This window comes from Puntigrus tetrazona, chromosome 18 (assembly GCF_018831695.1).
Source record: "Puntigrus tetrazona isolate hp1 chromosome 18, ASM1883169v1, whole genome shotgun sequence".
Taxonomy (NCBI): domain Eukaryota; kingdom Metazoa; phylum Chordata; class Actinopteri; order Cypriniformes; family Cyprinidae; genus Puntigrus; species Puntigrus tetrazona.
In genome coordinates this window covers 21,546,947-21,561,689 of record NC_056716.1, presented here as the reverse complement: position 1 = coordinate 21,561,689, position 14,743 = coordinate 21,546,947, and the positions used below count along the sequence as shown (strand labels likewise).

The 14,743-nt window shown below is 37.3% G+C and overlaps 1 protein-coding gene across 2 annotated transcripts in view; it reads right to left on the bottom strand.

Moving 5' to 3' along the window:
* LOC122363109 (voltage-dependent calcium channel subunit alpha-2/delta-1) overlaps window positions 1-11,545 on the bottom strand; it is an 88,178-nt gene extending 76,633 nt beyond the window's left edge. For both annotated transcript variants that reach the window (XM_043265037.1, XM_043265038.1), the window contains exons 1-3: window positions 11,051-11,545; window positions 2,412-2,493; window positions 2,072-2,188 (exon numbers count right to left, since the gene is read on the bottom strand). In XM_043265037.1, coding sequence (XP_043120972.1) covers window positions 2,072-2,188; window positions 2,412-2,493; window positions 11,051-11,172 — 321 coding nt within the window. In that variant the 5' untranslated portion in view covers window positions 11,173-11,545. The remainder of the gene's footprint in view (window positions 1-2,071; window positions 2,189-2,411; window positions 2,494-11,050) is intronic.
* Between the last annotated feature and the right edge of the window lie 3,198 nt (window positions 11,546-14,743).

Sequence of the window (14,743 nt, the reverse complement as noted above, 5' to 3'; positions counted from 1 at the left end):
TATGATTACTTTCTAAAAATGACAACTAAAATTAATAAATGGCATTCAAATTAAAACAAAAACAAAAAGCTCATTTAAAACATTCATAAAAGTATAATATAAAATACTACTGAAATAACACTGTTCTATTATTATTATTATTATTATTTATTTAAATAAAAATTGCTTACTTGATAGTCCACTAGGTAAAAAGTCTAAATGAAGTCTAAAAGTAGTATGAAAATAAAATAAAGAAAAAAAAAAGCTAATGTAAAATATTAATAATAATAATAATAATAATAATAATAATAATAATTATTATTATTATTATTATAAATAAAATAATTATACACAAAACTAAAAATATAAAATAAAATTCAGCTTTTTCTGCTTATTTGATAGTCTACTTCCTGAATGCTAATCAAAACCTGAATGCTAACAAAAAGCAAGAACCTACATCCGATTTGTTACGAAGCACAAACGACAGAACGAGTTACATACATTGCATTAAAAGCACCACAAAAAGATGCAAAAATATAAATAAAAGCAATCAATACTATTTACGCCAACAGCCTTCATACACAACTTAAGTACAGTAGCAAAAGCATCTCCTCATTAGCGTCTTAGCAAACAACCTCCTTGTGGCATTTCCAAGAAAAGAAATCAATATCCAGTCTTGCAAAACCTCAAATGAAACCATCACTCCATCGCCCCGCTCTAATCTTCCTGTCCGTATACACAAGACAATTGTGTGACAAATTGTGAGGTAAAAAAGATTAAATCTATTCTGGTGAAACATTTAAGTCAATGTTAAGTGTTCTGGGGAGGCCGAGAGACGTGGGCATGAAAAACAAGAGCACGGGTGCGTTATTGAGACAGATGTGAGTGAAAGAGCGAGGAAATTCCCAAAGGCCTGTCTGTCTGCCACTAAAAGACGAGAGAACACCTGAGTAATGGGCTGAGAAGGACCAGTCCAAACATCCCTCTCCCTCTCCTGCCTCCCTGCAAAGACAACAACATTATTCACACAAACTAATACAATCATCGCCCGACAGCCTTGACCACTACTGAGACTTCTTCTGCATGCTAATGGAGCCAAGGGAAGACAAACACAGCAGCCATGCCAAACCCCCTCAGGTCCGCAGACGGGCATCAGTGAAGCGGGGAAAGCCCGACACATCTGCAGCGGGCGCAGACACCCAGAATCTTTCAAAGGCTGATAACAATTATAACCCGCTGGCGTCCGTCCATCCATCTTTCCAAAAGGACATGCCAGCTGGCGTGCGCGCGGACAGACACACGTGCGAACAAAAGTGCGCACATACTCATTGATGCTTAGATCAGATGCAGGTCAGTACGAGCACACGAGAGGGTAAATGCAATTTTATTTTGCCGTCTACGGGGCGTCTGTTTAACCGCAAACAAGCGACTCGACGCGCTTTCTAAAACGTACACCTGCGACCGCCGCATCTTGATTACATCACGGTTTACAAATTACAGGCAAACGATCTAACAGTTTGAACATAGCTTAAATCAATATTTTACATGAATTAAATATGAAATGGTATCAAAGCAGTTTAATACACAAGCTTCAATTTGTTTCACGCATTAGACTGCGTCCAGGTTCGTTTTATTTTGTTTCCGAGAATGACCAAATGATCATATGTTTTCACCAAGATTTACAGAAGAAAACGACAAAAATATCATTCAGTGCAACTTTAGTCTTGACAGGCATATTTAGAACACATTTTAATTATTTAAGATTAGAGTTGTCAAATCGTTTAATCAATATTAAATGTAAAAGTTTGTAAAAATAAACAAAAGTGTGTTCAAAATAAACGTAAGTGTGTCTGTATGTTTTGTACTGTGTACATATATTGTGTGTAATACGTATAAAAAATAAATACAGACGCATAACTGTATAATTTAAGTCAAAGAAATATGAAATATCAATACACTATTACAAACTATGTGTATGTATGTATGTGTATATATTTATTTAAAGCACACATATACATATATATATATATATATATATATATATATATATATATATATATAAAAATAAAAGACAATATATATATGGCCTTACCTCTAGAGCTGTGGCTCGCTTCTTCAAAAAATTTTCAATATTCCGTGCCTCTGTTTCCACAAGCTGTGCCGCATTATTTGTTTTCACAGTGAAGTAATTCTGATTATCCATAAAGATCTGCCATAACGGAGAGAAAAAGACACTCATTAGGTGCTCTGGTAATGAGGTAACGAGATGACGGTTTACTGGTAATGACTGTTTTGATTATTAAGCAGGCTTTTATTGAGGGTTAACGTTCGCTTATGATTTGTTGGTGTGGATACACATTAATATGCACATACATCAATATGCACAGGGGTGTGTGTGCGTGGTAAAGTGCGAAGGCCTTTGGACCTCTGACCTGTCTTAGATTATTCCCAGCGCTGGCTGTGTCTGCTAAAGAAACCAGCTCCTGCTGCAGCTGATCTACCCATTCTTTTATCCTGAAAACAAAAACATCATATTAAATATACAGTTGCAATCTAACTATGCACCTAGAGGGGTCAGAAAATGTAATGGAAAACGATTCAAGTCTTTACGAAGTAACTAAGCCACAGTCATGAAGACAGCTACATGTGAGTCATATTGAAAGCAATTTGAGTTACAGCAAATGCGATCTCATGACAGGTGCTTTTAATATGCACGTTTTAAAAATAGCACGAAGCAGCTACAGACGACTAAACAGTCAGCACACTGCGAGCAAGAACTCAGGATGAATAACCTGGTGAAAAAAAAATGATAATAATAAACCCTGTCCTTCAGAGCGAACGCCAAACGCTTCGGGCACCAACGTGTGTACCTCAGAAACGGTTTAAGGACTGTTTGTCTTGTAAACGATGTGCTTTTATTTTGGAGTTTTGTGACTCTACCTGTTTGTCTGAACCAAACAAATGGCTCATTTATTTGATAAAAATGGATCAAGCAAGTCAAATCCTAAATTACGAGGGTTGCGCAAACACTAGGAAGTTATGAGTGAAAACAGCACCTACGTGGAAACAATCAGAATTTGGCAAGAGCTTCAAAATAAAAGCGCAGATGTACAAAGTGATATGCATCTGCAGAATGGCAAAACTGCACATACAACCACAACGGAAATCGTTTGTAAATACAAAGACAATTCAGAGAAGACACTGGTTCCAGTGCTCTGCGTGGTTACATAGCATCCAATTAATATCAATAATTAATCCCACTGTACAACCACACTTTCATGGAAACTCTTTCTTCGTGATATTTCTCGATGTTACACTGCAAGATGAAAAGAAGAGTGAATATATAGGATATCAGGGTGAAGTCACATGTCTTTCATGGCCTCTGTGATCGCAGATCTAAAATTACCCAAACCACGATGAGAAACGCAGGAGGTGTTTGTGAAGTGTGAAGTCCGTCGGAAAACCAGAGGTATCGCCTCCTGAAGAACTGCGTTTCTGACAAATCTGTGATCACTCATTTGTTTTCATTTAATACATTTTAGCATAATATACAATGCACCATTTATTTATTTAGGCCTATTTATTTATTTATGAGGAAATATGTCCTTGCTAAATAAGTTTTTACTTTTCTCAAATAATAACATTAAATAAAAATAGCCAAATGATAAATGTTTTCTACATTGACGATAACGGAAAAATGTTTCTTGAGAACCAAATTAGCACATTATAATTACTTATTAAGCATAAAGGCGAGTAATGGATGCTGAAAATTCTGCTCTCCCTCAACACAGGGGGGAAAAACATTTGAGAAAATATTAAAATAGAAAATAGTGCATATCGTTTTTGCTGTATTTTAATAAAACAACTGCAGCCTTAGCAAGCGAAAACATTACATAGTGTATATGAAATCATTTCTTGTCTTTAATTATTAAACATTCTCACTCACTCGCTTTCACTTATGCTGCACGGAAATATTCGGTAAAGCATTCTGCCCTCTCATGTATTATTTTTGTGAGAGACCAAAAGTCTGCTGTCTACATAAAAGAGGCTGAGTAGTGGCTTTGTGGTACCGGAGTAGGCAGGGTCTTACACTTTTTCCCAGAAGAACAAAAACACACATATCCACAGCAGTCAGCCAGGTTTAAGTTGTGAACCCAGACCGTCAATACTAGTATAATAGAACCCTCTGGTGCTCTCTGTATTGGGGTCAAAACCAAATTTGAAAAAGGAAGGGAAAAAAGATAGATGGGCTGCAAAGAATTCTGAATTTAATATAGGCTCCTCCATTCTTCTCCTCTAGTGCTCATTCTATTCTTCTGTCATAGCCTTTTTCCTCAGGGGCTGGAAACACAGAAGCACAGATGTAGGTTGCAATGAGACAATCTGTTGGCCGAGGTGCTTTCTAATGAGCAGAGGTGGACAGATATGGTTATACCAGCACTTTTTTTTTGCACCAAGTCTGCTAAGTCAAAATATCCTGTTTGCAAGTATGCCTCCAGCAATGTCCCACACATTCTTTAAAACGCCCAGTAAATAAGCCATTATCAGTCAGACCTCCTTCACTCACAGGGCTTTGGCTGGCTCACAGGATGTTGCAAACTACCTAGTAAACTTACAACCACATACGCTGCCAGATTTTATGGTGGAAGAAAAGCTTTTTCACTATCGCCATGACTCATGTACTAATGCAGCAGAGTCTAAATGCCTGCAGATGTAGGAAAAATTCAAAGGAATAGAAAAGGAAAAAAAAAGAGAATTGCTGAAAATGTACATGTGCTTCTTTCTTTATCTGAACAGATTTGGATCATCTGCAGTGAATGGGTGCCGTCAGAATCGAAAGGGAGTAACAGCTGACAAAAAACGTCCCAATAATCTATAAGTAATTCCCTCGAGTACAATTTATCAATTAATATCTTGTAAAAATAAAGACATCATTAATAAGTCAAAATATGAATCCATAACGAGTCGGTAACACTTCCTCAAGTGAAAATGCATCCCACATTGAAATAAACAAACATATTTGTTTAGAACCGTTTAGATTGTTTTCTCTCCTGATTCAGACGTCTTTTATCATTTTTATCAGCTGTTTGGACTCTCATTCCGACAGCACCCGCTGACCACAGAGTGTAAAGCTACATATCTCCAGTTCTGTTCCAATGAAGAAACAAACTCATCTACATCTGGGATGGCCTGAGGGATTTTTGGGTGAACGATTCATTTAAGTTAGGCCTGATGTATAATTAAAGTACTTAATATTAATCACAGTTTAAATACACTGCAATACTCGCAGGTTTATTACTATGCACGAAATCGGTAGATTATAACGTATTTTAATGCATCTCAATCTTTAAAAAGTGTAGCCTTGATGTCGCGATTATTCACAATACATATTGAACATACAATGGTGCATTTTAAGGCATAATTAATGCAATAAGAAAAGTTTTATCATGTATAATACATACCGGCCTCAACTGAAGTGTTACCTAACTGTTCATGTATCTTTTAAAGGTACATCTAACAGCATTATCTTGAATTAAAAGATGTGTCTATCTACAGTACATAAGATAAAATGTCTAGTCAAAAGGAAACAGCCACAGTTCTTTAAATGGATTCTGCTAAAAAGGTAATTTGTCAGTGATCATAATGAGTTTATTCCAGCGAATGTGTGCTTTCATTCACTTCCATTTCCAAGGTCCATTCAGAGATTTCCCTGCGCTCCTCTATAATAAGCTATTTAATCCCTTTACAGGCTGAGGATTAGCGCTCATCTGACAGGGGAACAGAACTGTGACTCTAAGCTTTTTTTTCTTTTTAAAGAACTTATGCCTAAGCTTACACTAAACAGTTGCTGCTGGGAACAATGCAAGGTTCTAGACCGACCAGGGAACAACGCAACAGTTTTTTTCAAGGGGGCACCAGACTCGGGTCAATTAGGACAGATAAAACAAAACTGTAATCCCCATAAACTTGCACGCTTTGACAAATCCTGTTATTGTTTCTTTCCTAAAAACATGTTATGGATCGCTTAAACGTTCATTTAGCTTTAGTTGTTGAACATGGCACTAGCAACACTAAAGTCATTGTTTCGTTCTCAGGAAATAAGCTGATAAAATGTATACCTTAAATGCAAGTCTGTGAAACCCCATTTAAAAGGTTGGGGTAAGAAAGACGTTTTGAAAGAAGGCTCTTATGCATCAAAATACAGTAAAACAGTAATATTAGGGGTTTTCACGTCGGACTAATTGGTTGCATTCGCACTGGAATAAGGATCTCTGAAGCGACTGAACAAAGCGTTAACAAACAGTAGAGTAGAGGACTCCATGATGAAAGACACTTTTGTCGTGCATTTCATGATAATGGAGACGAAGGTAAGCGCATAATTTACACGTTTGCAAGAGCAAAATTTGGGCTAAGAGAATGCAATTTTTTATGACAACTCACGGTGTTACATAAGCTGAGAAAAAAACACAACACTGCAGACAACAGCGTTATTGCACGTAAATGTGTTAACATGGATTTTTAAAAATGCGTTTGGTCTGATAGTTCTTATAGAACCATCTTAGACCCCACTTTGAAGTTCTAGCCACAACCCAATTAAGTTCCTCAAAGCGGATTTCCTAGAACTAGAATCATTCCTAGTTCCTGTGGTGTGAACACGGCAAAAAGCGGGAAGCTCCCACTTTGTGAAAGGCCCATTATGAAATATTACGACAATTTAAAAATTACTCTTTTCTTTTTAATATATTTTAAAATGCATTTCATTCCTGCGATGACAAAGCTGAAGTTTCAGGAGTCACGTCTCAAATCTTCAATGTCACGTGATCTAACACGCTGATTATGGCTACCTGGTCTCAGGGCATAAATGTACCTGGGTGCACTTTTTAGGGAGACGGATCACCGCAGTCATCAAAAGAAATGAACAGCAAAACTCTGACTACTGTTCGACAAAACAGTTCAAATCTGTGTAAAAGGTCAATTGAAATGGTGTGGTCGCATCAACAAATACTTTTTGATATCAGTGTTGCATTTGTTAACACTATCGGTTAGGTTTAGGGTCGGATTTGGCGTATTTGGCATATTTTCAACATTATAAAGCATTAAGTTTTAGCAACAGTTTACAGAGATATTTCAATTCTGAACCGCCACAATACATACCTATATCAACTTGTGCTTTAGAAGACATTTCTATTTGAAACTGCAACAGAATGTGTAGTATAGCACACAAAAACGGTGTTGCACAAAAAGTGTACATATTTTTATGAGACCAGGTTGCATTTTGCCCTGCTTGTTAGCAGAGCTTCTATTATAAACGCCATTTTAAAATAATAATGATAAAACAAACTTTGCACAGCTAATGAAATGAGACATAATAATGTTCCTTTTCGGCTAAACTACTCCTTTAAGTGCGCTCCTAAACGCACCGCTTAATACAGCATAACATATATCTTGTCCTCTCCGCAGGAGAGTGGCGTCTCTGTGTCAGTAAGTGGACCAGTGTGGGACTGAGGGACAGGTGTCTCTGGCCGTCAGGAGGACACAGTCACAGTGATCACCTGCGTCATCTCTCTGTGGGAATCCTCCCTCGGTTCCCTCTCGTAAAAAGCCTGTTCCTGCACTAAAACTACCAACTGAAAGAAACCAGAGGAGCAGCGAGGCTTATGTCGCTCCGAATCGAGTGGATTAGTTATTGAGTGCTTTCACTTCCTTTATAAGTGTATCTGAGGCACAGATGGGAGGGAAAGCTGTTTTTGTTTCCAAGCTTATAATAATGGGATACCGTTGTATAATTACCGTTGTATAATTTCTCCTATTGTTAACTAATAGGAGAAAAAAGCAAGTTCAAATTTAAGTTGAATATGTTTAAAATGTACACGTATCGTGTTTCGACTGGTTTACGGTCATTTTCCAAATCAAAGCGATCGTTCTTATCCCCTTGTTAGTGTGGCCTTTGAAATGAGCTTTGAAATTTAGTCTTTTGGAATGCACTTGTCAAAGGGAGCAATGTATTTTCCTCATTATATTCCGCTGGGATGATCCCTTGACAACAAATGCAGCATGACGTGTATCAGCAGATGTCGCTGTTTTAATGTTATGAATGTGTTTTATTGCTGTTACCATAACTATTGAAAAATAAAAATACATTTTTGATTTGAAAATGTTTTTAAAATATGCTAATATTTAAAAACTAATATGTATATATATATATATATATATATATATATATATATATATATATATATATATATATATATATATATATATATATATATTTTATTTTTTTTTTTTTTTTTTTTTTTTTTTTTTTTTTGTCGCCATTCATTACGCAGCAAATCTGCTGGTGAATCAAACACACCTGTTGAGTAAATTACATTGCTTCCTTTGCATTCCAAACAACTAAATAATGGCAAGCATGTGCCCTGCTTATTTCAAATTCCCCACTAAGAAGGTGATAAGGATGATCACTTTGATTTTAAAAAAAAATGCCAGTGAACTGGTCGATACACTATACGGCACACTCCTACCCTCAGGTCATCCAAGATGTAATCCCTCTGATGGGTTTTGGAGAAATTTGGCATTACATCGTTTGTTTACCAAAGGATTCTCTGCAGCCAATGGGTGCCGTCAGAGTGAGAGTCTAAACAGCTGATAAAACATCACAATAAAACAACCACCAATTCACATGACTCCAGTCCATCAATTCACTTTTTGTGAAGTGAGAAGCCATAAGTTAGTAGTAAACAAATCTATTATTACAATGATTTAACTGTTTTCCTCGCACACCGACATTTTTAGAACTGTTTTTGCTTGTAAACAGTGCTTTTTTCCTGTGCATATTTCTCTCCTGATTCAGACTTTTCACTGGAAAAGCAAAATAAATCTCACGCATTAACCAGAAACATTTAACTGGCAATTACTACGCAAGATGTTAATTCAAATGACTGCAGAGTTTGGATTATTTGTGATGTTTTCGTCAGCTGTTTGGACATTCATTCTGACGGCACCCATTCAATGGTGAGCTTCAATGCTAACTTCTTAAAATCCGTCCCATTGAAGAAACATTATCATCTACTTATCGGACGGCTTTCCCCTTGCTTTTTAATTCATACTGTACTATCCCGCTGTAACCTTTTCAAGAAAACTGAAAATTACACAAAGGCATATCATTCTTTTTCATCATTTTAAAACACTGCATTATTGATGCAGAGTCACAGACATCTACTTAAAGAGCCCATTTAACAAAAGCTTTTGTTTTGCGGTAGAATTATATCCTGGTTTTTACGGCAATTACAAATGTATTGATCTCCATCGGTTCAGGCCACCCAAGAGGTTTTCTTTTTCCTGAATGCGTGTTCTTGTACAAACAGGTGGTCAAATCAAAAGGTCCAGCTTCTTACATAATCTTCATAAATCGTTATCTTAACGAACTGCATTAATGGTCTTCACACCACGCAATAAAACACAACGTAAAAATACTCTAATTCTGTCTATTACTGCATTCGTAAATGACACTTTACAGATTTATAAAAGCTCGTACAAATCCGTGGCATGTTAAGATAAGGAAATGTAAAGAAACGGACAAATCTCTCGTTCTGCTGTCACAACCACCTGGTGAAACAATCACATTTTAAGCAGCAGCGCTGACAATACGGGCAATTCATCTCAGATGCATCTGTCCTGAAACACACTAACGTGAATACCTCGGTGTACTGAGCTGGGAAACATCAATGGGCCTTCTGTACAAATTCACAACCATGCACATCCACAACAGTTTTAATGCATAAGATATAGCTCGTCTCCTATACAGACTCATTTAAATTTTAGGTTAACAAAAGGCTTGCTAGCTCAAAACAGAAAAACGCTCAACCATCTGTCAGGTCTCATCTGTCTCAAACAAAAAAAAACAATCACTTGTTTGCCATACGTGGTCAGAACAATGCGCTTGTGTGGAATATTGTTATGCAATGCTTTAAATGAAGCCACACTGAACTTTTGTTCGAGTAACATCGGGGCGGATTATCTCGACATCTTCAGCGAGGTAAAATAATGAGTCGGTTTTCAGCTAAATATATTTGCAAAGCGAAAAATCTCAAATCATTGGGAAAGATAAGGCGAAAGTGAAATGGAAACCGCCAGAGGTAAAAGCTTTAAACAGGCTTAACCTTTGAGATTAGTGTAAGCACAAAGTTAAACACATACACGCAATATGTCTGCGAGATTAACAGACCATAATTTGTTGACATTCACTAATAATCTAAAAGAGAAGCTAAATAACCATTGGGAACATATTGCTGAGTCAGATTTGAACGGTGAGCGAATCATACTTTTGAACCAGCTTGGAAATTGTACTGATTCTTTTTTACGAATTGGTTCAACTCTGACTCACTGATTCAGCCCCACAGGCTCTCCAGATGACCTGAAGACAAGATCATAATAAGACGTCTCCAGAAGGTTTAAGGGTGCTTTTTTGTTTGGATCTTAACAGCTGTGCTCATCAGCAGTTACTACATGGAAAATACCAACACCTAAAATCTTTTTGTTTGTTCCACAGAAGAAAGTCGCACAGGTAGGGAGCAATGAGGGTGAGTGAATAATGGCATGATTGTCATTTTCGAGTGAATTTTTCTATGCCTTTATAAACGAATCGATGATGGGAAATAACGTCTCCTCCCCCAAATCCTTCAACCTAATTCATAATATCGATTGTGAATTTGTCTTCTGTATTATTAATCAGCGTTACCTTTTAACAACGCTGAATAGAATTATATAGGCTATTGTCTATAAGTTTACATTTAGGTTCCAGTGCGCGTTATCGGTGCAGACAATTATAATATTGTTTATAATGAAACGAAAATCTAAATAAAGTATGTAGCTTACGCACGACGCGTTAAATTCGCGTTAAACTGCACGCAAGTGAATAAACAGTTTGTGCATCACGCATCCAGCACGATATACACACTCGCAAAAACTTAAAATTACGCACGTTCAAGCAGAAGGGAAAAAACGACCTTTTATTCAACAGTTGAAACACCGTGACGCTCTTCTGCACAGACAACAACGTCAAAGTACTTACATGAGCGGACTGGGGAACTGCGATGGGCACGAGATATGAACAGATGCGAAGAGGAACACCATGAGCACGGAGATTCTGAACGGATTCATGACCAGATCTGTTGATCTCGAGCGCACCGTCATCTGTCAATCCACACCAGTTACTTTTCTCCAGAGATATAACGTGTCGCTCTCCTGTCCTGCTGGATAATCTTATTATTTCCCGTCATCAGGTTAGAGACAGACGGGATCGGATTGGTGATGAGTGCCCTGTTGGATAGCTCTATACGCGCCGCTTCATGTTACAAAAGCGCGTGTGTGGCTCTTCTGTGTGATCCTGCGCGCGCTCTGATCAAACTACTGACCCCGTATTGAGGGGAGGGAGAGATCAATAGCCCCGAATCAGCGTCATTCTGCCCCCACCCCTCTCTCTCTTGCCCTCTTATTGCAATAGCCTGCTATCTTTCATCGGATCTTCATGCAATGCCACCCTCTCCGGTCCCTCTCTCTCTCTTTCTCTCTCCTCCTCCTCCTTCTCTTATGCTTCCTCAACACATACTAAGTAACACCCTCCTGAAACCAATTAAGAATGCGTACAAAGTGCCGTGATACCCACTGAAAGCCAACTACAAAGATTGGCATTTACGTTTTTACTCGAGTACAGTGTTTAAGTGTTTGGTACATAAAGAAATAAACTGCAAAGATTTATTAAAAAAATACTTTTTTAAAATGTATACTTCATATCATATTTACAGTTACACAATGTATATTACTAATTATTAAATTTTATATATATATATTTTCTAAATTTATACTTCATATCATATTTACGATTACTATCTATATATATATATATATATAAATAATAATAATTTAATTATATTACTATTCAGAAGCAACAATAATAATTATATTATTATTATTATTATTATTATATTAATATGAAAATAATGCTCCTGTCATTCTACTTGAAAAGCTATTTTTATAAAATTTATAAAGAAAATACATGCATTCTATAAAATAAAAAATATATTCTGAAAGTTAAAACGTCATCTACGTTCTACATGAAAACATATTTCTTTTATTTATAACATTATATTATTATAAGTTACATTTTAATAATGACAATTATTATTTTCATTACTATAAAAACTACATGCAGTAGAGCTGTTTAATCAACTCGCCTAAAATGCCATTGCATCTTTATGCTTTTTATGCATCTGATCAATATCAAAGGCTTTCTGTATCTTGTTTTCCACATTCGTTCATTATTCATTTAGGGCACCAGTGAATGATGCATCTCGTTCATAAACACATACGTCCATATATATTGCTTGGGCAGCGTTCTCTTTTTTAAGTTATATGTGGCAATGCTATAAATCGCAGCCGAGTTATATAGCTATAATGCACGTTTAAATGAGATACTCTTTTTTTTCCCCTTCCCGATGAAATAAAGTTAATAAAGCAGCGAGCAGGGATGGGAGGCAGGTCGGGGCAGTAAGCGGCGAGTTACCCAGGGATTTCGGCTTTCACCCGTTGCCTAGCAACCGCGCTCTCCGCGGCAACGACGAGTGTCAAAGCGAGGCGCGTGCAACAGGGCGCGAGACTGCGAGAAAGCGCAAGCTCTATAATAGGAGAGGCCTTGTGCTTTTGTTCCCTGGTCTGTATGCGGGTCCATTAGCACCCATCCATCCCATCGAACCGCGGATCCAATAGGGCCTAGAGAAGGTTTTGTACTGATGCACCGCTGCAGAGAAGAGATACAGCGTGACCCTGTGGTAGCTTCAAGTAGAAAGAGTAGCCAACTACATAACAAACCAGGATAAAAGCTCTTGAAAAGACGCCGTCCCATCATCAAAAACACACTTTCTCATTAAAACTCCCAATAGGTCTTAAATAGACAGCACCGTTGCGACCTCTTTCCTCTTATGCAAGGCCCAGCCAATGATTAAAGGATGCTGGGAAGCGGAGTGCATGTGCACTTTGCTTGCAACCAGTTTAATGTGTTCACCCAACTCTTTTCAGACAGCTCTGTGTTTATGGGGTCGGGCCTGCACACAAGAGGCTCTGGCGGTGAAGTGTATTAGACATCGATGTGCATTAAAAGCATTTCCGAGGACCTTCCAGGTGCATTTGTGGATGAAACTCTTTATGTGCCGGCAGAGTGTTGGTGTGTTTGCGAGTGCGCCTGTGGCTTGACCGTGGGCCGTTCAGTAAAAGCTAATGACCGAGCTTGTTAAATGTCGACAGGAGATTCTCTAGCTGTTTGTCTTGACCAAGGGTTTTCAAACCACATGGGTTCAAGGAAGCGCTAGACACTGTTATTTTATATCATTGAGATGCTTTTAGAGTTTTTAATAAACATTTTTAATTAGTTTTTTTATTTATGTTTATATTTAAAAAATTTAGTTATTTTGTTGTTTTTATTGTTTGCTCGTTTTTTGTGGATTTTTATTTATTTATTCTTCATTCATTCACTTATTAATTAATTGAACCCAGTTTTAGTTTCAGAACTTCAAGTTAAACTAATTTAAAATGGGAAACCGAACCAAGCAAGCAAGTTTTATTTTATAAACAATTTTTTATAACACTATAAACCAATATTTTGTAATTGTAGCTTTATTTCCAGTTAACTATAAATTAACACTGGTTTTAGGACACTGATGAAGTTCAATAAATAAATACATTTGATATAAATAAATACATTCGATTTAAAAAGTATATAAAAACTATTACAATAGCGAAGAACTAATAAAAAATACAACTGGAATAATACATCTAATAGTACAGTACACTGTAAAATATTCTGCAACCTTTTTTTATTTACTAGCAACTACATCAGTTTTTTTCATTATTTTTATTCAGCGTAGCACAGCAAAGTACAAGGATGTAATAAAATTAACTACATACAAATAATATCTTGCATATTTAAATTCTTTTTTTTTTTTCACAGTGTAAATTGGGTGCCTAGCTATACATTATTATGATTGCCTTTTAAAATAATACCATACGGTCATGGCAATCATCATATTTGGCTGTCCATGGCATGAAAAAAGCTATCTTTATTTAACTGTAGCTATAGCCTAGTATGTGCATTTATGCATGTATTACAACCTGGTTAGCTGCGCGTTGATTATGTCTGAAACAAAAACACAGCACCGCCTCTTGGGAGAGTTTTGGGGGAGCTAATTAACTACAGATATAAGACGGCTATCGGGCTAAAAATCGTGAGCGGCGTTCGCTCGAATTCCAGCGAAAGCGTTCTCACTTCGCGCAGTAGTACCGAGTAAAGCTGGCTGATCAGACGAATCAAACACGAGAATTTATCACGGTCTGCTGAACTGAGGATGATGAGTATCGCTACCACATCCTGCTATCCGAGCTACATCGCTCCCCTGGGTCCTCCTACCCTCCCTACCCTCGTCTCCATGGCAACATGCCCTGCCTCGCTTTACCCAGAGAGAGAATGGATGCTCACAACACTCCTCTCAGAGTCTGTGGTTCTTGTTGCTCCTGCTGCTTTAAAACAAACCCGAGGCTACGCTGTTGAGTGCTAGCGCTAGTTCCTGTGTGTGGTGGCAGGACTTGTTATCGTTCTGGTAACGCCGCCTTGTGTTGTTTAATTTAGCCCTGACAAAAACGCTGAGAGGATAATGGCCCCTCTTTCTCCCTCATTCACTCTTTTTTACTTGTACTAATAAATACGTTCGTGTTT